A 24,824-nucleotide genomic window follows, 5' to 3' on the forward strand; every position below is an offset into this window, starting at 1 on the left:
TATACCTCACAAGATTTCGCTGAGGTTCTTTTGCAGCAAAACTTCCCTGACCTTATTAAATAAAGAATTAAACCTCGTGTCTAATTGCATTTTTGTTTAATTATGTTAATAAATATAGCATAAAGCATGTAATGTGCAAACATTTTCAGCCTGAACAAGTCTCTTACAAGAAAACAATTGAACTAGATGAGTTCAATGTTTTTTCCTAATAACCTTCTTCAAATACCAATCTTTCTAATATTAACACTAAGTAACATGAGATAGAATGCATACCACCAACTTTATAACATCAAAGCAAATTGAAATGTGTCATAAAATCTCTGATCATCACAACATAAAATTCTAAAGATGACTGAGAAAGAAAAAAAAACAAAGAACCAAATAGTGTTAAGAAAGTTGACAAAAAATAAAATGAAGTTATGTCATGAACAGGCAATACACTAATGCCAAAACAATGCATCTATACCCACCTACTTGCTATGGCTAGCGCTGACAATCTTCACCAAGAAGTGCACTTAAAGCATCTTGCAGAACAGATTGATCACTTCCATACTCGGTGCTATTCCCAAACCAACCTAAGTCAAGTAAAGCATCTGGCTGTGTATAATCCATCTGTTTCAATATATTTTTTTTCTTCCTGGAACTGTCTGGAAATTGGGTGGTGAGTGCTTCATGCTTATCATCATGATCTGTAAACAATGGAAAAAACAAGAGGAAGCTTCATTAATGAGACAACTTAAATATGGGCACATTCCATATTTAGAACTAAATGGTATGAATTAAATGTTAGTGTGTTACCCTGAGTGGTTTCAATTGATTGGGGGCCATCCACTGAGCACATGCTTACAGGAGTATACTCAATTAGAACTGAAGCAGCAGATTGACCAAAGGGGGAATTTGGCTCCCCTAGTTCATACCATTTTGTCTGAAAGGAATGATTCAAGGTTGAACTCTTAGCTACTTCATTGGTTGTACCAATTGTTTCTTGTAATAATAAATCATTGTTTGAGCCTTTCAAGCTTTTCGAGTTGTGGACTATCGCTTCCAGCAAACCACTGCTCTGCGGAGAAATGGGATCTAATAGAATAGGCTCAACAACAGGAGATTGAATCAATGTATCAACAGACTCGAGTGAAGGAAGCGGGGACGTAGGCGTGCCCCAGCTACCATGTTGAGTTTCAGGATATTGGAGTGAAGGGAGCTCCAACTTCATGGCCCTAAACATGGGCACAGAAGAAGAGGCATTGCCATTTAATGCGGCATGGCTGCCGGTAAGGTTATCACCATTAAACTGATCATTGGTGTTAAGAACGGGATCACGTGGAAGAGACAACCTAGGATGGTCAGAAATTTTTTCAGAAGTATAATTGTCATACTGATCAAATAGTGGGGCAGCATTAATTGTACAACTTTCAAAACTATCATATAGCATTTCTGACTCCCGAGGGCGTTTTGTAGGACGCATAGTTGGGAACAAGTTATAACTATGGGATGAGTCTGAACTTTGATCAAACAAGCTACTTTCAGGCATATCAAATATTGACTGTCCATGTGATAGACCATGACGAAATTTGAAAATTTTGAATTCCACGTCTGGTATATCAAAGTCTGTTTGTGACAGATCACCATGCTGGGAGGCTTCATTTGACAGGATGCTAATATTTTGACTTTCTTGATTGCAATTAAGTATCCGTTGGCACAATTCTTCAGGGTAGATTGGTAAGCCTGCTCGTTGCATTCTTTTGATTCTTGTGTTCCAGTAGTTCTTGATCTCATTATCCGTACGTCCAGGCAACTGAAACAGACAAAAGGAATGAACACAAAATCAAATACTGAAAACCCAAAAAGAAAATGAAAAACTAAGTTGGTCTCAATAACACAAAATACTTAATAGACAGAATTAAGAAAGAATGTGTAAAGAAGGGTAATATAGTCATTATGTAGTTAGTACTTCGCAACTTAATATCGAATTCTCTGCCTTCCGTTTCCATTCCTTTCTTTCACATCCACCCTCTTATACTTTGTGTGCATATGTGTGCAAGCTAACCTTAGAATGTGACAAGAAGCCTGCTTAGGTTGTGTCCCCAAAAGATTCTCACAATGGCTTTGGTCATACTTTCTGCCAGCAATTATCAGAACTGAGCTTCAGTAGACAAAATTTCTAGTACTTTAATTTTTTCTGGCAGATAAATATGATTTTCAATTAGGACTAAAATACTGTGTAGTCTCTTTCTGCATTTGTGCTACACTATCATGTATGTAACGGCAATATGACCATAGTACCCATCCACATAACACAGCATTCACAAACAGGTTTTATTGCAGTTCAGTTATAGAGCTACATATTTTACTTAATTATATTTTCCTCTTCCACATTTCTCCATTTAAACTTGTGGATGTTGGAAATTTTCAAAGGCATCAGATTTTAATGCTATACTAATACTACCAAAGTTTTCAAGATATTGTCTTCCAAAGAAACAACTATTATTTGAAAAAATAACTATCAGATTAATTCACATAAATTTTTTTAAACTTTATGCTGCAAGTATATTGCTATAATTGCTCAAAGATCTCAATGATAGACACAGAACATGCTTAAGTGCATAAAGATGAACTACTGACAACACATATTTGGAAATATTATTTTAACTTATATGGCTTCTTCAAAAATTATGATAAACTGTAACTAGATTCATAATTAGTTGCTGTAACTTGAGCAATAATAAGTATGTGTATCCTATATTTGTTGAAAATAGAAATAGTATATCACTAGAATATCAACCAATAACTTATTTGCCATTACAGTAGAATATCAATAGAATATGCAAGACAATATCTTCAATAATATAATCAGTACAGTAATATATTCTTCGTTGCATGGATAAGGTCAGGTGCTGTAATGGTATCACACAATATTTTTAAAAAATTTAAAATACAGTTACATCCATAATAAATTTTTTTTTATATAATAAAACATTACCACATTGCATAAAAGACAGCAAGGTGCAAATTGCAACAAAGGCAACACCCAAGCACAACTTATTGTCACCAACAGTCATACACAGACACCTACACAAATGCACAGGAGCAACACTGAGCAGATGCATGCTCACCATCACAAATGCAAACTTCATAATTTTGGCCAAGTTGTATCCCAAGTCTCACCATGTCATACTCATACTCTCCAACCAACCACACCCAAACCATATGCCGATGAAATAAATGGTATGTACAGGATACAGATCCACACCATTAAAGCACTAAATTGGCCTTTAAATGTTGGAGTTGAGAGGAGGAAGTACCTAAAATGGCTCTTCAACCCAATCCAAGAATGACCTAGCTAGTTTTACAATCAGATAACCTATTAATCATTAATGCAAACTTCATAATTTTGGCTAAGTTGTATCCCAAGTCTCACCATGTCATACTCATACTCTCGAACCAACCACACCCAAACCATATGCCGATGAAATAAATGGTATGTACAGGATACAGATCCACACCATTAAAGCACTAAATTGGCCTTTAAATGTTGGAGTTGAGAGGAGGAAGTACCTAAAATGGCTCTTTAACCCAATCCAAGAATGACCTAGCTAGTTTTACTATCAGATAACCTATTAATCATTACAGTAATATAATCAACAGAATATTCATATAACCTTATAAGCTCTTGATAAAAAAAAAAATCAGAAAACAAGGCTCCATCTGAGACAATGAATAAAAAAGTGGAGATATGTAGCACTACTAATAATTATCCATTCAAATCACATCACACAAAACCATAAATTTTAAATATTACAGCTAAATAATGCCAAAAGTTGTGAAATGTTACTAAATTGCAATGATATAACCACAACAAATTCACAAAGCTTATATAATCCAAGTGGATCAAAATCACCAAAAGAAAATTTCATTGTACAAGAGGCAAACTATAGATTTGCAAGCATGAAGAAGAATGAATCAAAATTTATGCAGGGAGGGGGCATCATGCATGAATGATGAATAGCAATAAAGCTTACATGTCTCAACCACAGGGGTTTGAATCACAGTATCCAAATCTGAATATATCCAGGGAGGGAACACCAAGCATGAATCAGGAATCATGATAGCAATAATACAAACTTTCAGTTCTTTAATTTTCTCTCTGACTCCGTGATTCTAAAAGACCTATACCAAACACATCCAAGATCCAGAGAATAGTGTATAACTGCCATGTGTCATGAGCCTTCCGTATTTATAGATATGTTTACAGACAAAAATACTATTATATTCTATTAATATAGCATTGTCCATGCCAGAAATTCATCTTTAGTGTGTGAGTGCTCTCCATGTCATCAACCAAAGATATAAGACAAGTGACTATGTGGATAAGCTTATTGAATAACTTAGCTAAAAGCATTAGCATAATATACAATGGCAAAACATTAAAAGAAGTTACAATTCTACAAACCTCTGCAGCCATTCGAGCCCATTTGTTTCCCATCTTAGCATGTAGTTCAAGGATTCGATTCTCTTCTTCTGCAGTAAATTCACCTTTTTTTAGATCTGGTCTCAAATGATTTGCCCATCGTAGACGGCAGCTTTTCCCACAACGGGCAAGTCCTGAATATTTATGTACTGCATTCCAATTGCCTTGTCCGTGTTTTTTGACATATTCTACCAAAATTGCATCCTCTGCTGCAGTCCATGGGCCTTTCTTCAGAGGACTTTCTCCTCTTATGTTACCTCCAACTCCAGCTTCTTCCTCTAATGATGATGACCGACGACCTTTGGATATTTTTCGATTATCACCCCCACTAGTCACACTACTCATAGCTGTCAATATGCCTGCAAAAGTAGAGAGGAATTTTGAAGATTTAGTGGAGAGGGAGAAATGCAGCAACCTAGCATCACTCAACCTAAAAGTAATACTTAGCAGCATGGAATTCAGATTTCAAGTTTTTATTTTTGGAAATAAGATAAATTTTTTTAATACTATAAAAACTTGTGAAGTTCCAAAGTCCAAACTTACATACATACTGATCAACCAATTCAAGAATCGAAATCAAGGGAAAACATGACTTCCATAATGTCTATCACTTTCAGGAATTAGACAAGTAAAAAAAGAATAATAAGGTAACCACAACCTCAATTTAAACCCCACAAATAAACTGAAACCAAAAACCAAAGGTATATAAAATTTTCCAGCACCAAAAGTAGCCAGCACATCAAAATCTTCTGAACACAAAATAAAATAGAACAAAATCTAATAATTAATCTTACATATTGCAATCATCAGAGTACCTGGAACAATTATGACAAGCTAAAGTTGCAATTATACTTTTTGTCAATTTTGGAACATTTAATTACTCATTCATAACAGACTTTGCAAGACAAAAGAGAAACCGTGGTCTCCTGTCACTTACTGTAATTGTTATACGAGAATTGAAAATAAAATTGAACATATCATAAAAATAACATGCTTTTTACAATATACATCAATGGAAATCCACCTGAACAAAGAGATTTCCAAGTAAAACGAACCCCAGTATCTATGGTAAGCCAGCATCCATGAACTGATCTTTGAAATTAAGAAATTGTGGTAAAGAACACCAATGGAAATGGGATACAGGTAGGACCCTTTTTGGTTTTTTGATGAATTAATAGATCGATACAAGCAGAAAAAAACCATGAATCACTTCTGAGAAAGCAACAAGAGGATCTGGAATCACATCACAGCTGCCCCTGACACGGAATCACATTCTTAAATTCAACACTGAACACAGCTACAAAGAAGAAAACTTTACACATTTCTGAGAAACAATCCACAACCAGGAATCTCAAAACGAAAATTGCCAACTCAGAAGAGAAAAAACAGGAGAAGAGAAGAAAAACCCAGAAAGAGGTTTCAGAAATGACATGAAATTGAAATTGAAAGTATTTTGATTAATAAAAAATGGAAGGAAAAGAACCAAGTACAGATCCACATGAAGAGGAAAGAAAAGATTGAGTTTGAAGAGAGAGAAAAGAGTTTGATCAGTACATTGAGCTTATTTGCACTAGTGGTGAAATGAAATGAGAAATGGTTTTTATTCTTATAATTATAAATATAATTCTTTTTACCAGATTATAAATATAATTATAACACTATTGTTTATCAGTTAAAAATAAATATAACACTATGAAAACTTTACTTCATGAATCATGACCAAGACGATCAAAATAAAGTTTTTTAAAAAATAAAAAGATCTTTTTATAATAAAAAATGAAAATATGAGTTGAAAATTAACCTTATTTTTTCATTCGTAAAAAATGAACTTAAATTGAAGGGGTTCAAATGGCATATAGTGAGAAAAGCAAGGAGAAATAATAGATGGGACGAAATGACCAGTACATTTTCAAATATTTATTTTCCTATTTTCTCTCTCATGGGCACCCATGAGGCCATGACCCAAGATTTTCTTCTTATTCCAAAGTTGCAGAGGGAGAGAGAGAAGTAACTCTATATGTGCAATATTCGTGCTATTATGACTGAATCAAAAGGGAATATATTGAGTTGCTAAAAAGTAGGGCACATAATATGGTCATTATATCTCATGAGATCATAATGTGCTTAACGATCATGGGGAGAATTATTAAATTATTGGTGTTTTTATTTTATTTTTTTGGGAGGTTTGTTTATCAATTTTATTTGTTATTATTTTAAAATCCAAACCAGCATCGCATTCCTTAGAAGAGGCGATTTGCTATCGTGTTTGTCACTTGAGTTTGTGAAAAGAACAAGGGAAGGAAAGGATCAACCATTTTTTATGATTTCTCATATGTATTTTTTTAGAGGAAAGAAAATCATGTTTGGGGCATGGTTAAGTATTAAATGTGAGTATTTCTATCCATCATATTCAAAGTTTAGTTCTATCATATTTTGAAAAACTAGTTTCTTCTCTTAAACTATGGGAATTGAGTCTAACTAGAAGTTAATACGTATTTAGATGAGTGTCAAAAAAATTATTTTTGAATAAAATTAATTTTGTAAAGTTTATTTCAGTTAAAATTGATTTTAAAGTTATATGATTTATATTTAAATGTAAAATTAAGTTAGAAATAAAGCTCAATATAAAATTTTATATCAAATACAGAAATTTCAATTCAAAATCAATTATAAAATCAGTATCAATTTTGAATCTTTTTTCAACATGGACATGCGGGTAAACATGCAAAAATTGCAACTTGTAAAGCCCATCCCAAGAAGTCTGAATTTCAAGTGTCCATTTTTAGCAAGCCTACACCTATCCCGCATAGCCCACACGAGATTTAGCGGGTTGACCTACATTTGAAAAAAACAAAAAAAACAATAATACCATAAAATTAAAATTTTAAGTGTAAAATTTGATCCATTTTAAAAAATAACTATGAATTGTCAGATAAAAAAATTATTTATCCAAAATGGTAACATAATTTGTATTTTAAGTCCCACTTCAAAAGCATTTTTTTACATCATATTTGCTTATCTATATCATATATTATAAAAGAGAAGTATAGGAAAATTACTATTGTGCCCGTGCTCCATCTGATGACACCTGTCTATTTTATTGGCTTTTTGGTCATTTTATGCCCCTCCAGCTTGGTCTTGGTTTTGTGCCACGTTTTCTGTCACATTGAGTGTTTAGCTTTGGTCACTTCTGTTGGTGATGCACGTGGCTTTTTCTTCAGCGTTTTTCGGTCATTTCCCTACCAACTTCAAACCTGCTTCCTTCATTTGTGTCATTTCCCCACCAATTTGCTTCCTCCGTTTCCATTCTTTCTTCTTCATTTTGGTGTCCTCTTCAGTTCTACTTTTTTCTTTTGTTTTCGGTTGAGTTTTAGAGCTATTAAGGGCTTCCATCTTCATTCTATTTTTTGCGATTTTGGTTCGGGTTCTTTTTCTTTGATTGGTTTGATTTTTTGTGGTTTTTTTTTTTTGGAACAGGCTATAGTGACAATAACGGCTTTGGCAAAGAAGTTGTTGGAGAAGTTAAGAGGAAGATAGTGGTTTTTCTATTTTGATTTTATTAAAACGGTGTCTATGTTTTTTTTTGTCTGATTTTTTGTGGTTTTTTTAGATGCTTCGTTGCTATTTTTTCCTTAAACTTATATTTCTGATATTGTTCAGAGTTTTACGGGATAGTCTACGAGGTAAGCTATAATTTTTATGCATTTTCCTCCGTGCTTAATTATCTGGATTTGCATGTAAACTCTCCACCTCACAATATCTTTTTGCGATTTTTATTTGGATCAGGGTGTCTGTGGCTCAGTGATATTTCGGGTTCAATCGCTTACATTTGCTTGATGGAGAGGTCACTATTGACACAATTACGATACTCTTCTCTTTTTTTTTCTTTTTCTAAAGTGGTTGATGATTACTGTTTTTTTCCCTCACTTCTGGCTCCCGTTGTGTATTGTCTCTCATCCACTCCCTATCATTGGAATTTGTAACTATTCTAGCTGTATTGTAATTTCATTCTTACGATTCTCGCTAAATGTTATTGTCTCCTATACACTCATAGAATCATTGACCCCATATAATTAAATTCCTAGGTTCAAAGTTCAAACAGTTATTTCCTAATGGCATTTTGCATTTTTCGCTTTTGATCCACGGGCTTGAGGTTCCATGACTTTTCTTTCTCATGGGTCTTCTCAAGTTCCTTTTTTAATTGATTTGTAGCTTAGACTTCCCAATTTGCTTTTGACTTCATGTTCTGTTTTCAATGTGAGTTGAGTTATCTGAGGATGCATGCAAAGAAGTCAATACAATCCTTTGCACTTTCTCTTTAGGATTCAATCCATGTGCTTAAATATATTTTGATTCTGATTTCTAAATAGATGTTCGGTGTGAATGATTTGTTTTCTTGCTTAAATATATTTAAGCACCAGTTATGTGTGTGTTTAGGATTCAATTCATGTGCTCCTGAATAGATGTTTGGTTGTTCATTGCTAGGGTGATTTGTTTCCGTCATATCCATCACTTTTGTTGGGTATTGCAATGCAGGGTTTGTTGTGGCCATTTGGATTGTTGTTGTGCTTTTCAACTCCAATGATATTCTAAGGAAACAAAGTGCGTTGAAGGTGTGATGGTACTCATGGTTGAAGCAATGTGTTGTTGTTGTTAGTGTATGAAATTTAGAATTTGTGCTGTTTATAAGTGTGTGTGGTTTTGGCAGGTGCAGAGGGAGAGGAAGATGCTGGTTTTGGTTGGGATTTCTGTTGGGTTCACACTTTATGTGGTTGGTGTCTACTGGTGGTATCAAAATGATGATCTAATGTATCCATTGATCATGCTTTTATTTTGTAGGAGTCGTTGGGTCTTATGGCGCTTTCTCCGGCTTTGACAATTATGCTGGGTTTTGTGATTTATGAAAATAGAACAAGTGGGTTGTATATTGAAAAGAAGCAGGTTAAACAACTGTTTGTCCCGTTTTTTGCCCCTTTTGTTGACTTTATGCTAATTAATAGTATAATTTTTCTTCCGAAATTGTTATCATTAATACATGTTTTGAGCTAAAAAAATTTCAATCTGATCATAATATATATATATATATATATATATATATATATATTAATATACAATTATTGGTGTTAGTTGTAGTGTCAACTGTTAGATAAGTAGTGTTAATTAGTTCGTTATTGATTGTCAGAATTGTTTGGTTATTAGAATTGTTATAACTTCGGGATATTAGGATATATAAATGAGACTGCAGGAAGAAAAATCATTAGTTCATCATTCAGAAAAGAAAATCAAGGATCTTTAGATCTTCAAAGGCAGAAATTTACATTACTTTGATTATGATAAAGACCATTTTATCATCTTAGTCGTGTGCTCTTTGCTCATAAATCAACTTCTATTTTTAGTACTACATGGTCTCATGTTAATAAGTACTAGCTGAGAATGGTGCCATTTGTTTTCAATGTTGAAATCACTATGCAGGTAAAGTTCAAAGGTGACACGGAAGAACTCACTCTTGATGGAAGTGTTGATTGGCATGGTCGCCCTATAATTAGAGCCAAATCTAGCAGATGGGTTATTGGAACCATCGTTCTATGTAAGTTCCAAAAATAAATAGTAGGGATTTTTTTTTCCTTTTTACTATATTTTATTATTGAGTATTATTGCATTCAAATTCAATCATATGTAATGTATAAACTTGGCCTTCTCCTGTTTTGCATCTTTTAAATGTAGCAATAAAACATTCTTACTAATATCATAGTGAAAAAAAAGTTGATCTTCTTTTAATTTATAATAATCCTTAGCTACAATTGTACATAAAATTTCCCTAATCTATTAATTTGAAAAGTATCACTTTCCAAGATTGTAAATGTCCTTGCACTGGCAAGCTAGCTAGATAGATTCTTATTATTGATTTAAGCTTAGAGTGATTCACATCAATTGTGTGAGAGTGAGAGAGATACGTCTAAGTATATAGTTGCTGATGATAAAGGTAACTCGTGGCAGAAGTTGGAGCACTAGAAGTTTCATGAACCTGTGTCCAGCTAGCGGAGATTTTGATGAAATGAATGATATATACATATCTTAGATATATAGCTTATCGATCCTAGGAATTGAAAGAACTCTAGAACTAGCTTTTAGAATGGTCCATAAACAAACAACCTCTCTTGAAGTCATCTTATCATCAGTTTTCATCATGTAGAAATGGACACAACTTAAATGCAAGAACCTCGTGCTCCATTCAATTTTAAAAATAAAAAAACAGAGATTTTAATTTTGTTGTGGGCTAACTCCTACTACTCCACCTTCCTATTACTGCACCCAAAAGACCCCTCATTTTTGCAAGTGTTTTTGTCTTTACCAAGTTGCAAGCTTTGGTTCAATTTAGCATTGAGAGAGAGGAGAGTGAAAAGGAAGAAGAACTGAAGAAGGAGAAGGGGTAAAGCAGAAACACAAACAAAAGCTAGGGGAGCGTGAAAGCCAGTGCGAACGGGTCGCTGTTGGGGAAAAAAGCAAAACACGTGTAGCTATTTTAATTTTTTTAAAATTCCAACTTTGTCAACTACATGCGTATTTTCTTTTTCCTCTTACTATAGGGGCTTTTATTTTTGTGGTGGCATTGGTTAGCCAATTGTTGATAAATATTTTAATGTATTTTGTTGATAAATTGTTGATAAATATTGATATTGGTTGTAAATAAAATATTTTTTTAGCACACATTATATTAAAAAAATACTAGGAAAGTTAAGAAATAATTTCTTTTAATGATTATCCCTCAATTTTCTCTTTCTTAGTTATTAGGAAAAGAAGAACAAGAGCAACATATAGATGTTGGATGCAGTACTCACTAATTACTTGTGTTGCCTTTTTAAATAGGATTAGATCATGAACCATGCATTATTTTCTTCTCATTATTATGAATGGCATGTCTTTATTTTTGTTTTTAAACATGTATGGCTGGTCCTTCTGTTGATTTTTACAACTGTGCAGCTTAAATTGTTGAACATAATTGCTACTATAAAAGATGATGGAACTGTAGAATTTGAAGTTCCTGTAGATGTTGAACCTGAGGCTATTTTCGCTCGATCCAAACAACTAAATCATGTTGTTGATGACTCACTTGATGAAACAGACTTTCATTACATCCCACCATTGAATAAAGTCATGCTTATTGTTGGTACACAAGGAGATGTGCAACCCTTTATTGCAATAGCCAAACGCATGCAAGTATAGAGGCATTTTCTTATTTCCCAATTTTCTTTTTGCCTGCTTCAATAAACACATGCACACAAGCATATCTGGAGATCTGTTGCCTTTTGTTTAGGTGACAAATGATTGCTTCTATAGAGACATTTTATTACGTTTTATATTTTCCATTTCTTACGTATCTGTTAGAATTAGAACCATTAATGAACCATTGTCCATGCATAAGGTAAGTTGGGCCAGTGCATGTTTAGCATAAGTTAGCATGGGCCAGAGCATTGTCCAGGCTTCAAGTGCAAAGTACTTGTGTGAGGGGGCATTTTATATCTATAACCATTCACGAGTCTTCCCCTAAATAGTTTAAACTTTTGGAAAGGTCGATTCTTGACAGTATGCATGCACACATGTTATTTTTTTATTATGAAAAATGTTCAACTAAGAAAATTCAAGCAAATCAATAGAAAAGAAATATTACAAATATGTGATTCCATGTTTGGTACTGCTCTTTCACTTGGCTCTTATATTTGTGGTTGCTATATTTCTGCTATATTTTTGGTTTCTTTTGTGGCTTCCCATTTCTTTCATTTACTAATGGCCATTTTCTATTTTCTGCTGAAAATATTATCATTGAATTAATGCATTTTTTAGTTTATTAATTGTGGGAGGAAAGTATATGAATTGAATTTGTATTAAGTTATTTTCATATTCAAAGTTGAGTTTTTTTTTCAATTAATTCTTTCTTTATGTGCAGGACTATGGTATATGAATTGAATTTGTATTAAGTTATATGAATTGAATCTAGGAAGAAGGTAGTTGATTTTTGTTTTTTCCTTTCTTAACTTTTATCTTTAGTTGGATTAGAATTTGGTCATTTAATGTGATATAACTTATCACCTTTGAATTTATATTTTCTTTTGAAAACAATTTCTTACCAACATATTTCGTATCATTTAGTATTGCTTTGCTATTAAAGATTAAAAGCAAATTTTATTATTTATAGTATTAACATCAATGGATGGGAAATGATGATAGCACTTGGTTTCATGGTTGCAACAAGGTAAGGACACCCTTAACCTTTTTATGGTTGTAATCATTGTTTTTGTTATTACCTACCAAATATATATATATATATATATATATATATATATATATATATATATATATAAAAGAAATCACAAAAAAATCAATTAGTTGTCATTTAATTTTCTATTTGTTTTTTGTTTGTTGCTGAATATTAATTTTATATTTCTAAGTTTGCTGTGTTAGAGTGGCAAATGAACTTAGAAGAGGAACCTCACAAGCTGCAAAGTTATCTATAGTTGTGACAGTGCTTACATCATTTGCAACTGGGTTTATCTTATTTGTTCTTTTTTTTTATTTTTAAGAGAAAAAAGTAGCTTATCTCTTTACTTCAGACGAAGATGTGGGTACTACTGTGGGAGATTTGTTTTGTAGTTTTTGTTTGCTGCCCCTCCAGTAGATATTGATGTTGTTCGTGAGCCTTTTTCTTGATGTCTATTTTATGGAAACAATGTCATTTCTGGTGCCATTATTCCTACTTCGGCGGCTATAGGTTTGCATTTTTGTGTATTTGACTTTAACTCTATTTTGCTGTTAATCAACATTTGCAAAGTCGTTTACCAAATATGTGCACGGGTTGCAGACTAGTTTTATAATAAATATGGATTGTATCATCATTTACCAACCATTGAATCATATAGAAAGTATTTAAATTAGTTTCTTTTACCTCTAACTTATTATTTAGGTTTAATTTGGTTTTCTAATTTTTTTGGGGTTCAATTTGATCCTCTAATTTTAAAAATCAAATTGAACCCAAAAAAAATTAGAAGACCAAATTAAACCTAAATAATGGTCACATGTAACTAAATTTTGTAATGGTTTAAACTCATTTAGTGACGGTTTTAAACCGCTACAAAGTGTGATTTCTAATAATTTAAATTGCAGAGCCAAATTGATTTGATGTAAAAAAATTAGAGAAATAAATTGAACATAAAAAATTAAAGGACAAAATTAAATTTAAAAAACAAATTAGATGACTAAAAAACTTATTTAAATAAAAGTGGAGTTACAGGTGGCCCTTATTTAGTGGACAAGCATGAGATATGTAACCTAACCCTTAGTCAAAACATAACATTTTATAATTTTGTAGGGACGAAAATTTTTGTAGAGATTAAACAATAATTTGGATAATTTTACAGGGACAAACATATTTTAGTCTAATATTTATCAATAAATATTTTAAAATAAAAAGCAAAATTAAGTTTTTCATATCCAAAACATATATATTTCTTAGATTATTACGTGACATTCATTTTTTTCCAATTAAATACCTAAAAAAAAATATTTTCATTTTATCACTTGTAACAAATAATGTGACAAATGAAGTGTCATGTCATCACGTCTTATCTTGTCACAAAAACATCTCATTGTGACGTCGACAATCTTTAATGACGTGATAATGACATGTGAATGACGTGATGATATGATACTTTTTGTATCACGTTATTCCTCAAAACAGGAAGGAATTAACATGTAGTAAAATGAAACTATTTTTTTCACGTAGATATTTGACAAAAAAATAAATTTAGGTAGGAATATAAAAATGATCCATATTTTTCAGGTATGCAAAAACTTATTTAAATTAATATGAAAAACAATTTTTTAGTTAACAAATGACAATGGAGAATTTTATCAAAATAATTAATTTAATTTTAGATAAAATGATAAATGATAAATTTTATAATTTCAGATAAAATGATAAATGATAAATTTAATTCAGGTGATAATATCATAACGAGATGTTTGTGACACGATGTGATCTTGTAACACCTTGTCTATCACATAATCATTTAACGAAAGATGATTAATGATATATAGTAAAATGAAATTAATTTTTTTTAAGTATTTAGTTTTAAAAAATAAATGTTAAACAGTAATATGAAAATTTAATTAAGTGAATTTTAACAAAAGTTAATTTTTATTTTATTTTATAAAAGAGCCCAACTAGTCCGAACCAACGTTGAAAAACCAGTCCGTCACTTCCCTTCACCCCAAAAAGACTGCTACTACACATCACTGCACACTCACAATCATACTAACAGCACGTTACTAACAATGGAGCCACCTCCTCCTTCTCCTCCTCTTCCCCGTTTGCCAAACACCGCCGATCTCACGCCCCAACACTTAGCGTTTCTGGATCAACACTTCCGAACCAAACGCGACCTATCTCGCGAATCTTTTAATCTCCCTCTCTCCTCCTCGCTCTCTCAACTGTGCTCCGAACTCGAGTCCCGGCTCCTCCAACACCTCACGAAACGCACCGTTTCGTGGATCTCTCGCTCCTTCAGCGCCAAATCCTCGCTCCAGCGTCTCTCCCTCGCACTTCAAAATCTCTCCCTCCGCACTTCTCCACGTATAAAAAGTAAATATTTATGTATTTTTTTTTTCTATTTTTGTTTTTTTATAATTTTTTTGGGATGTTTTGTTTTGTGTTCAGAGGGGATTGGTTCGAAGAGGTTTCAGTGGGTGTTGAGTGAGGGGATTCCTCGATTGGCGAGCGAAATGAACCGAATTGAGTCTCTTCGGTGTTATGTTGGTGAGTTTGTTTTGGAATCTCTGTAACTATATGTGTTTTTTTTTTGCTTCGTTTATTTTTTGCTTTTATTTTTTGGTGGCTTCAACTTGTGTCATGTCATTGTGTGTGTATGTGTGGGGTTTCAATTTGAGTTTTCTTTTATTGTTTTTGTTTTTGTTATGCTTTGGTGGATGTTTATTATTATTATTATTATCTGAATAAGGGTTATACACTCACAATTGGATTTGGATGACAATGTAAAACGGTTAAAGGTATTAAACTCTATTCTTATTATTATTATTGCTGTTCTTTTAGTTGTTTTTTCCTCGGAAATGTTGCATGGAATTGCCACCAAATGCAAAATTAGTTGGTTGATTGATTGGCATGTTAGTATGATTTTTGTGATCAGGAATGAGCTTGTTGTTTTCATTAAACATGGTGGACCTATGTATGCTCGAGAGTGTGCAAATGCACTTCCTAACTTTTGCGAAAATTATAAATAAATCTCTTGAATTTTATATTTTGTCCCTTCTAATTTTATATATTTGAACTCATCGTCCCCTAATTTTTGTATTTTCAAGTATAAGGTATGTAATTATTTGATTAGATATTTTAATATTTTATGATTTTAACATTTATGCCTTTATTTTCATATTATGATAAAAATTATTATTGATTTTGTATTTTTTTTAATAATAAATTGCCCCATTGACTTAGGTCCTGGATTTGCCAGTCATACATTTTATTTTGGTCACAAGAGCTAAAATCTAAAACAACTGTTTGATGAAATGAAGATATTTATTTTTGTCTCTTTTTTTGCAGTAGGATTTGTTTGTTATGCTCTTCTTTACATCAATTTCTTTGATGTATTTATGTTTGGATGGATAGACGAAGCATGGATGTATGTGTGTATGTATGTGGATATCATACATGGTAATATTGCATATTTGCCATTGTTGTCAATAGTGGATCGCAGAAAATTGCAAAAAGCTGAAAATCCGCTACAGAATATAGTGGATAGCGTCACAGCCAAATAGTAGAAGCCGCATAGCGGTTTATACATATATATATATATATATAACAAGCTAGACAAACATTAACATAATATTATCTCAAAAGTTAAATTGTTCAAGACAAAAATATGTTCATTCTCCTCTGCTCCTTCCCCAATATAATCAAAAAAAGCTAAAAGCTAATTTGCCATACAAGTCCTAGAGAGGCACATAATCAAAATAAGCTAAAAGCTAATTAGCTAAACAAGGCCCAATAAGGCATATAATAAATAAAAGCTAAAAGCATCAAGAAAAAATCTATTCATTCTGCTCTGCCCCTTCCCCAATATAATCATAATCCTCATTGTCTTGTAATGGGGCATGCCGTTCAACTTCTTTTGAGTCCCCAAAATCAATGCCTTGTAACTCCTTTTCAGATTCTTCCAAGACTGCATTATCTTCAACTTCTATCATTTGCTCTTTTTCTCTAAGGGATGAAGATCTCTCACTTGGCCTCTTTTTGTGTTAGGTATAGCATCTTCAACACCAAGGGGTTCCTTTCTCTTTTTAGTCCTTTGCGTAGTATATGTCATTGGCTGTCCAATTCCCGAAGCCTAAAAAAAATACATCCCAAGGAAGGCAATCATTATTTTCATCCTCAAACACCCTCTCATTCCCAGCATCATCATCATCATCATCACCACCATCCATTTGCCCCATAAGCCACTCGTTGCATTCATCAATGTCATTGAGTGAAATTGGATCAATTTCGTTTCTATAATTGTATCTTTTAACCAATGCTTGATTATATTTGGCATACACCAAGTTGTTTAGTCTTTTGTGTTGAAGCTTATTCCTTTTCTTAGAATGAATCTGTAACACATATTAGGAAAAAAAATTATGAGCAAATAAGAATAGAAAATATTAACTAATAACTATTAATATAATTACTTGTTCAAAGATACTCCAATTGCGTTCACATCCTGACGCACTACATGTCAAATTCAAAATCTTTATTTCCAACTGTTGCAAATTTGGAGTTGGCAATCCACATGATTGCCACCATGGTGCTACAAAAGTCGAATCCAAAGAAATGTTATGCTACGATAATGAATGTAACACTCTAAACTTCTAAAGAATTAAGAAAACTATTTTTTCACCTGGTGAGACAATGCTCCTTTGTTGAATTGCAAATTTTGCCCCAACATACTACCACCCATTTTATAAATGGGTAGCTCTGTAAGAATCTTCTGTCTCACTGCTTGATCAGGCACCAATTTTTCAATGCATACATACAATCTATTTACCACCTCAAAATCAAATTCCATAGAAGGATTGCTGAAGAACAAATCTGGGTTTAGAAAGTGATCAGCTGCATGTAAGGGGCGATGAAGTTGGCAAGTCCACCTACTGTCAGTAATTTCAAACACTTGCTTATACTTGCTTTCATTATTTTCAAATGACTTCATTATAGCTTCTTTAGCCTTCTCCATTGCCTCATAAATATAACCCATGGCTGGTTTTTTCTCACTGTCAACAAGGTGCAGCACCTTGACAAGTGGAGCCATCACCTTAAGTATATAGAGCACATTATTCCAAAAAGCTGGCATAAGTACAGTTTTTGTTGCTTCCTTCCCTTTGGCTTCCTTGGACAATTTATTTTTTGTCCAATCATCTGATACAAAAATCTTTCTAAGATTGCCTTTCTCCTTATGGAGCCTTTCTAATGTGAGGAAGGATGTAGCAAACCTAGTAATTGCGTGCCTCACCAATTCTCTTTTGTTGGTGAAGAACCTCAACAATCTCAAAGTACTTGAATGCCTATAGATGAAGCCAACAAGGGATATTGCTCTTTGAATTGTCTTCTTTATCAATGGCAACTTACCAATGTCTTCCAACATCAAATCTATGCAGTGGGCTGCACAAGGAGTCCAATATAAATGTGACCTCTTTTGTTCAAGTAATTTACCTGCCAAAACATAGTTGCTTCCATTGTATGTTATAACTTGGACAACCTTTTCCTCCTCAATCTCTTCCACAATAGAGTCCAACAACTCAAATATATTTTCACGAGATTTCACAAAATTGGATGCATCAATTGTTGTATAGAAAAGGAATAATCAAAACGGACAATTCATCAAGAAGTTAATGATACATCTCTGTTTTCTGTCTGTCCATGCATCAGACATAATTGAACATCCAAATCTTCCCCATTGCTCCTTATGGTCTTTCAACAAAATTTCTGTATTCTCTAATTCCTTGGTAAGAAGTGGAACTCTTATCTCATGATAAGAAGGAGGCCTCAAATTTGGCCCAAAGGCTCCCACACTTGTAAGCATTTCGTGAAAGCTTTGCAGCTTGACTAGGTTGAAATACAAGCCAGCTTGGTACCAAAATCGAGCTATGTATTGATGAACCCTTGCAGTAGCCTCCTTGTCACATGACTGCCTTATGCTTTCTTATCTTAATTTCTCGTTTTTCTTTTTTTTTTTTTTTTTTCAATTGCAGATTCTGGATTTCTGAAAAAAAGATCAATAAGGCCCTTTGAAGTGTTTTTCTTTCCAGCGGTGCTTTTCCTTGATGCAATATTTGCAAACCCTTCATCAAGAGCTCTTTCTTCATCGCTATCACCATAGTCTTCAAGAAAATGTTGACACATCCCTTTAAATGTTTCACACTCTTGCTTCTTCTTATCCTTAAAATATCCCCATAGTTCTTCTGTAACTTCTATGGGACAATTGGCACAAGCTGCAACATTCCTTGGCTTTGCCATCAAGTGTTCTTTTGCTCTAGTAATTCCACCTTTTGTAACCTTGCCACAAAAATTGCACACACAACTATTTCCTTGTCCTCGAGTACAATATTTCCATCCAGGATCGGTGCTAGGAGGATTTGATGATCCCTTATTTTGCCATACTGTTATTTTTTAAAAAAATCAGAATAATAAGAAGGTCGGCTATAAGACTTATGACATGGACAAAGAAAAAGGGGGAGTATTAAACCAAAGAAAGAAAAAAAAGTTGTTACCTTTAAAAAATCAAAGGCACCAGACAAAGAAGGCTGGAAAATTTTTGTAGGAAAGGGTTTACGTGGTGACTAAGAATTAGAGGAGGGAAAGGTTGAAGGGTTTACATTGTGACTAAGAATTAGAGGAGGGAAGGGTTGAAGGGCTTACATTATGACTAAGAATCAGAGGAGGAAAGGGTTTACATGGTGACTATAGAATGATCTTGAAAACTGAAAAGTTGCATGAAGTAGAAGTGGAAATGCTAAGAGGTTCTAGAATGGTTTGGAAAACTGAAAAGTTGCATGAAGTAGAAGTCAAAATGCTATTGTTGGGCCTATTAGAAGAAAACCCAAGTCTATAAGTAAAAGTAAAAACATAAAATTTGACTTTGATGTTTTAAAAACCAATAAAGTAAATTTTTAAAAATCCTTGTGACTATTGCACGTGAGTTTTAACAAAGCCAAAAACCTTGTCTGCAAGACCAAAACAACTCTGAAGTGCTGTGCAGATGCGACCCGAATATTCAGTCAGCACCTGACCCGGTCTCCTTTCTTTCAAAATGATGAACCAATGAACCCTAAAGGTCGTCGATGCAGTTTCTCTCTAGATTCAACCTTGTTGGAAACCAACAACGCAACAGCCGCGACGCAATGAGATTCCACGACACGTAAGCCGCCTGTGATTGCAATATTTGCAGAGTCTGCAATGCGACGCCATTGCGATTGCATTTTCCCTAAAAACTACTTCACTATAGTGTGATAGCGCCGCAATATCTGCTATTTGACAACAACGGGTGGCACCATAGTTGCCATAGTGGAATGGCGTGGCAAATTTTTGCCAGCTTCCATAGGCGATTTGTGAAGGGAGGCCCACCATGGCATGTTTATATGGCAGAATTTTGGCCTTCCACCATCTGCCATTGATAACACTGATATTTTCATTGCATCTTCTCCTGTATTAAGTTATGTTTGGTAAATGGTGATTCATGATTGTAGTCTGCTTATGCCTCTGATTTTGTCGTGTATCTTGACCTAGCTTGCTGTAAAGTTTACCTTATTGTCTCAGAAACTGCTGTACAGTTGGAAGCTCTGGTTGGGGATCTTGAAGATGCTGCTCTCTTTGTCATTGCTCGCCACACAGGGAATATGTTTTCATTGAAGCTCTCGATTTCATCAAACTCTGAAGTAATTTTTGTTCCTTTTCTTTAGTTAGTTTATAAATGTAGGTTGGAATATTATATTAATAACTGATCATGGATTCTTATTCATGAATGTATTGTGCTGAAGGATGCTGCATCAAAACATGACAATTTGCTTCAGGCCATAAAAGCCATGAGTGATATTGAAGAAGTATTGGTTGGTGTTGTGAAGTTCCATCCTCAGTGGCATTGTCTCCTGAAGTCTGTTGACACTAGAGTAGATAAAATTTTATCTGTTCTCAGGCCACAAGCTTTTGCAGATCATCGGGCTTTTCTCGTTTCTCTTGGGTGGCCACCAAAACTGCTTCCATCAAAAAATGGAAGCGATCATATCACAAACCTACCTAATCCATTAGTTCTTATGCAAGAAGATAAGAGAAGAAATTACTCTCAAAGTTTTATAGCTCTTTGTGCTTTGCAGCATCTGCAAAATAGAAGGGAAGAAAGACAGCTTAATAGTAGTCTTATAAAAAGAGACACGCAGAATATACAGCTTTGGGCCATTGATGAATTAGTGTCTCCTATTGCGTCAAGGATGGAATACCATTTCACCAAATGGTCTGAGCAGCCAGAATATATGTTTGCTTTGGCATATAAAGTTATCAGAGATTTTATTACAGGAATAGATGATGTCTTGCAGCCACTTATTGACAAGGCCAGGCTTATCGGTTGTAGTGCAAAGGAGGCATGGGTCTCTGCAATGGTCCAAATGCTTTCTGTCTTTCTGGAAAAGAAAGTTTTTTTGTTGCTCACTGAAAGATACAAAGTAAAGCATTTGAAGCCTGATGTATCATCTTCATGGCTTCACCTTGTGGACCTTATCATTGCATTTGACAAAAAGATGCAATCCCTTCTCAATCTGGATACTTGTTTTTTGGCAGTGTCTGGAAGTTTTGAAGAGCTCTCAAGAGGCATGTCAGTTCTATCAATGTTTTGTAATAGGCCTGATTGGCTGAAGATCTGGGCAAAAATAGAGTTCAAAAATGCCTGGAAGAAACTTAAATCCGAACTGATAGAGGAGAAAGCATGGATGACTTCTAAGAAATGCATATCTGGGATTGACACTGAGCAAGAGTATCTGCTATTGACTGTCGAAGATCACAAAGCTCCACCTATTGCAGAGTTTTTTCTTAAAATTATCTGGGAGATGATTGAGCGCTGCCAAACTATGCCATCCAGTTTATTAAGTGCACAATTTATTAGATTTACTGCAGGAAGATTCCTCTGGTATTTCTTTAAGCAATTACTTTTTCGGTTCAAGGCAACTGAATTATGTCCGGATAGTTCTGATGATGTTGCCATAGTTAGAGTGTGTGGGTTAATAAATGCTGCCAGATATATTTGGATTAAATTGCAAGAATGGAGTGATGCCGTGGATTTTTTGGAGATGAAAATTGCTGAAAATGATTCTAGCAAGCCCATACAAGATGATTCAATGGATAATGACTGCTTTTTTGAGGAAGAAATAAGAAGCTTGTCTGAAATGGAAACCAACTGGCTTATGGAAATTATTGCAGTTGTTCTTCGACAGTTTGAAGTGCTTTCTTGGAAATATGTTCAAAACAATGATAGTTTTGGGGATGAACAAGTTTATACAAATCCAGTAGAGGATGCTGATCTAATAGTCTCCAATGATTTTGTTGAAGCTTTAGATTCTTTAAAACGTTGGCTTCACACTATGAAGATAAGTCTCAATAAAAAGGATTTTTTGGATTTGTGGAGGAGCATTGCTGAGGGGCTAGATCATTACATTTCATGGAGCATTGTCAGAAGTGAGAATTGGTTCTTTAAGATGGGCGTCACTCAATTTGAAGCTGACATGCAAGCACTAATATTTATTTTTCAGCCTTATTGTGCTCGCCCACAAGCATTTTTTCCTTGTATTAATGAGATTCTTAAGCTTTTGAAACTGAAAAAAGAAGAGGAAAAGCTAATGCAAGCATTTTTGTCCAGGAATGAAAATGGATCAGAGTGTTTGCATCTTTATGGAATTTCTCATCTATCAGTTAATCAAATTCTTCAAGTTCTTAGATACAAAATTTGGGCTTGTTGATTTATACAATAAAGTGGTATTAGCCCTTGGGCAAGGAAAATAAATTTGCTTATAGTATACATAAAATATTGAAAAATGATAATGCACATATTCCATGCGTAATTGGATAAGCACATGAAACATTGAAACCTAGAGACTCAAAGACCGGTGAATGTTGGGATATGAGAAGTTGAGAATTATGATGCAGAGGGGCAATTCACAATTGCTATTCTGCAGTGAGCTCTCCCCCCTCTTCCACTGTTTCTTGCTTTGTCCGGGAGCAGTGAGATATCAACATGTAAAGTTATCGACATTTCAGAAACACCATTATTTATTGAAAAAAAAAATCATCGTGTCTCTGATCTCCATAAATAAAACAGAGCTCTGAAATCACTGAATGTGCTATGGACTTCTTGTTTCTTCTTAGCTAAATAAGGCTCTTGACAAAGCAAGGATTTTTTTTAGCTTTGCAGCACTCCCATAATGTCATTAGCTCAAAGGAAAACAGTTGTAGTGAGAAAATTGTATTTAACGGCAAAATCAATTACCAGCTGCAAAAAATGTGAACCAAACAAACTGAAAATCAATTACCAGCTGCAAAATCTCAGCTCTTAGTTTTTGAATGTTAGTGAATTATGTTTATTTTTCTTTGCTATTTTGTTTGATGCATTTTTAATGATTTATTTTTGTTTTAACTTTTAATTTTGGAAATTGTAGACGGGATGGATTCAGCAGAAAATTCAAAAGATGTCGAACAAAAACTTCTTGATTGACCAAGGAAATGAAGTATGAATATGTTGGTGAGTCAAGAGGTTGCTCAGTTTGAGACATTGTTTCAAAATTCAAACAATTTGTTTTTTTATTATCATGTTTTCTTTTCTTTGTATAACTCTTTAGTCAGTTCATGCTAGAATGTTCCTTGGCACGACGGTAAGGTTGCTATTTTATGACCTGGAAGTCATGGGTTCAGATATTAGAATAGCCTCTTTGCTTGTGACAATGTGATTGCGTATATCTGCCCTCTCCTAACCCCACCACCTCTTTGCTTTTAGTGCTAGAATATTAGCTCTTGGTCAGGTACAACAATATTGTGGCCTTGTGGGTGACTTTCCGACCATTGGAATGTCACTGCCAAGTAGAACTTGACTAAGAATATCTTTAATGGAAAAATCTATTTTTGATTCTTGGATCAGTTTTTGTGGGTTCTATAATATCACATAGGATATAAGAATATTTTTCTTTTTTCGGTCTGGTGGTAAATCTCAATTTAGGTTTTTGAATAATTTTGTGGTTTCACATTTGAAATTAGTTAAGAAAAGAGACAGCAAAAAAATATTATTTTTTAAAAAAGAAGAGTTCGTGAGGGTTCTTCTCCTAGAACTCAATATTCAACATGGAGAACTATTGAATAAAAATAATGATAGATTTGATAGATAGGGATTTTTGAGTTCAAGAACTCCATTAAAGATGCTTTAAGGTTATTGTGGCTTTGGGAGTTGGAGTCATCCTTGATTAATTCCTTTTTGGCTGGGAAAGTGCAGTTTGGTGCATTTCCTTTGGCTTTTCTGGTGTTCTCTTTGAAGGTAAGTTATTTGGGGCAATTGCTTCGCACATTAAATAAAAATGCTTGTGCATCCAACAATTTATGTGAAGTTGCAAAAATGCCCTTCACTTAAAAATTTTAAAATCGTTTCTCTCCTCTCCCTCTTCTCTCCCACACCCTACGCTGTTGGTGCGCCCCCTTCACCTTTGTTTTCGCTTCCTCTTCTCGCACCGTCAACCCCCGCTGTTGGTGCCTCTGATTGTTGTTGCCACTCCTCATCGTGAGTGCCTTCCTTTTTTTCGTTGATGTTGTGTCTGTGTTTTAGGATTGGAATGTCGTATACTGCATACGAATGAATTATACTAATTGTCAATTTGTATAATTTTTTATTTTTTTAATTTAATATTTAATAAAATAATAATTGAATTAAAATTTTTCATTAAAAATAAATTAATATTTTGTTGTAAAAATATTTTTTTAATAAATAAATATTTTTGTATATTTTTTTATGTATTTATATTTAATTAATTATATTTGTTTTTTGAAGTTGGTTTTTAATAAACAATTTAAGAATTTTTTTATTTAAAAATGAATATATAAGTATTATTGTTATTTATTTATTTTTAAAATATAAGTAATTTATTTATATTTTGTATTTAAGTAATTTATTTTTTATTGATATATTTGTATATATATTATTACATTCATAGTATTAAATATTTATATAAATAGTGTTTGGAAGTATAAAATTAAAATTTCATCATTTGTTTAAAAATATTTAAAGGTATTGAGATA

The 24,824-nt window shown here is 33.5% G+C and overlaps 3 protein-coding genes across 10 annotated transcripts; 2 read left to right on the top strand and 1 right to left on the bottom strand.

The window, feature by feature from the left end:
- Positions 1 to 256: 256 nt before the first annotated feature.
- LOC114395041 (transcription factor GAMYB-like) lies at positions 257 to 6,033 on the bottom strand. Its single transcript, XM_028356729.1, has 4 exons — positions 5,493 to 6,033; positions 4,451 to 4,827; positions 799 to 1,795; positions 257 to 689 (listed from the first exon to the last, which is right to left on the bottom strand). Exons 2-4 carry the CDS (start codon positions 4,811 to 4,813, stop codon positions 484 to 486), a joined length of 1,566 nt encoding a protein of 521 aa, XP_028212530.1. The 5' UTR covers positions 4,814 to 4,827; positions 5,493 to 6,033; the 3' UTR covers positions 257 to 483.
- Positions 6,034 to 8,193: 2,160 nt separating this feature from the next.
- LOC114396207 lies at positions 8,194 to 10,246 on the top strand. 3 transcript variants are annotated; one of them, XM_028358115.1, is made up of 5 exons: positions 8,194 to 8,447; positions 9,005 to 9,081; positions 9,177 to 9,239; positions 9,308 to 9,409; positions 9,941 to 10,246. In XM_028358115.1, exons 1-5 carry the CDS (start codon positions 8,372 to 8,374, stop codon positions 10,070 to 10,072), a joined length of 450 nt encoding a protein of 149 aa, XP_028213916.1. In that variant the 5' UTR covers positions 8,194 to 8,371; the 3' UTR covers positions 10,073 to 10,246. The 3 variants fall into 3 exon arrangements, with proteins under 3 accessions (XP_028213916.1, XP_028213918.1, XP_028213917.1); XM_028358117.1 differs by having other exon boundaries at positions 9,177 to 9,206; XM_028358116.1 differs by having other exon boundaries at positions 9,183 to 9,239.
- Positions 10,247 to 14,716: 4,470 nt separating this feature from the next.
- Positions 14,717 to 23,486, top strand: LOC114396696 (RINT1-like protein MAG2L). 6 transcript variants are annotated; one of them, XR_003663322.1, is made up of 5 exons: positions 14,717 to 15,104; positions 15,180 to 15,278; positions 20,304 to 20,440; positions 20,543 to 23,110; positions 23,204 to 23,486. XR_003663322.1 is itself a non-coding variant. In XM_028358800.1 (4 exons), the coding sequence occupies exons 1-4, from the start codon at positions 14,798 to 14,800 to the stop codon at positions 22,505 to 22,507; spliced, it is 2,490 nt and encodes an 829-aa protein (XP_028214601.1). In that variant the 5' UTR covers positions 14,717 to 14,797; the 3' UTR covers positions 22,508 to 22,547. The 6 variants fall into 6 exon arrangements, 5 of the variants coding, with proteins under 5 accessions (XP_028214601.1, XP_028214600.1, XP_028214602.1 ...); XM_028358800.1 differs by lacking the exon at positions 23,204 to 23,486 and having other exon boundaries at positions 20,322 to 20,440; positions 20,543 to 22,547; XM_028358799.1 differs by lacking the exon at positions 23,204 to 23,486 and having other exon boundaries at positions 14,717 to 15,095; positions 20,543 to 22,547.
- Positions 23,487 to 24,824: the final 1,338 nt, after the last annotated feature.

Source organism: Glycine soja, chromosome 18, assembly GCF_004193775.1.
Source record: "Glycine soja cultivar W05 chromosome 18, ASM419377v2, whole genome shotgun sequence".
In the NCBI taxonomy this organism is placed as follows: Eukaryota; Viridiplantae; Streptophyta; class Magnoliopsida; order Fabales; family Fabaceae; genus Glycine; species Glycine soja.

Bases quoted from the DNA above. Each gene is read 5' to 3' on its own strand.
- LOC114396696 (XM_028358799.1), top strand. From the start codon at position 14,798: ATGGAGCCACCTCCTCCTTCTCCTCCTCTTCCCCGTTTGCCAAACACC. The intron at 15,096-15,179 runs GTATAAAAAGTA...TTTTGTGTTCAG, and splicing joins CTCCCTCCGCACTTCTCCAC to AGGGGATTGGTTCGAAGAGG. The intron at 15,279-20,303 runs GTGAGTTTGTTT...CTTGCTGTAAAG, and splicing joins GTCTCTTCGGTGTTATGTTG to TTTACCTTATTGTCTCAGAA.
- LOC114396207 (XM_028358115.1), top strand. From the start codon at position 8,372: ATGATTACTGTTTTTTTCCCTCACTTCTGGCTCCCGTTGTGTATTGTC. The intron at 9,082-9,176 runs GTGTGATGGTAC...TGGTTTTGGCAG, and splicing joins GGAAACAAAGTGCGTTGAAG to GTGCAGAGGGAGAGGAAGAT. The intron at 9,240-9,307 runs GTTGGTGTCTAC...TTTATTTTGTAG, and splicing joins TTGGGTTCACACTTTATGTG to GAGTCGTTGGGTCTTATGGC.
- LOC114395041 (XM_028356729.1), bottom strand. From the start codon at position 4,813: ATGAGTAGTGTGACTAGTGGGGGTGATAATCGAAAAATATCCAAAGGT. The intron at 1,796-4,450 runs GTTTGTAGAATT...TGTCTGTTTCAG, and splicing joins GGGCTCGAATGGCTGCAGAG to TTGCCTGGACGTACGGATAA. The intron at 690-798 runs GTAACACACTAA...CATTGTTTACAG, and splicing joins ATCAATTGAAACCACTCAGG to ATCATGATGATAAGCATGAA.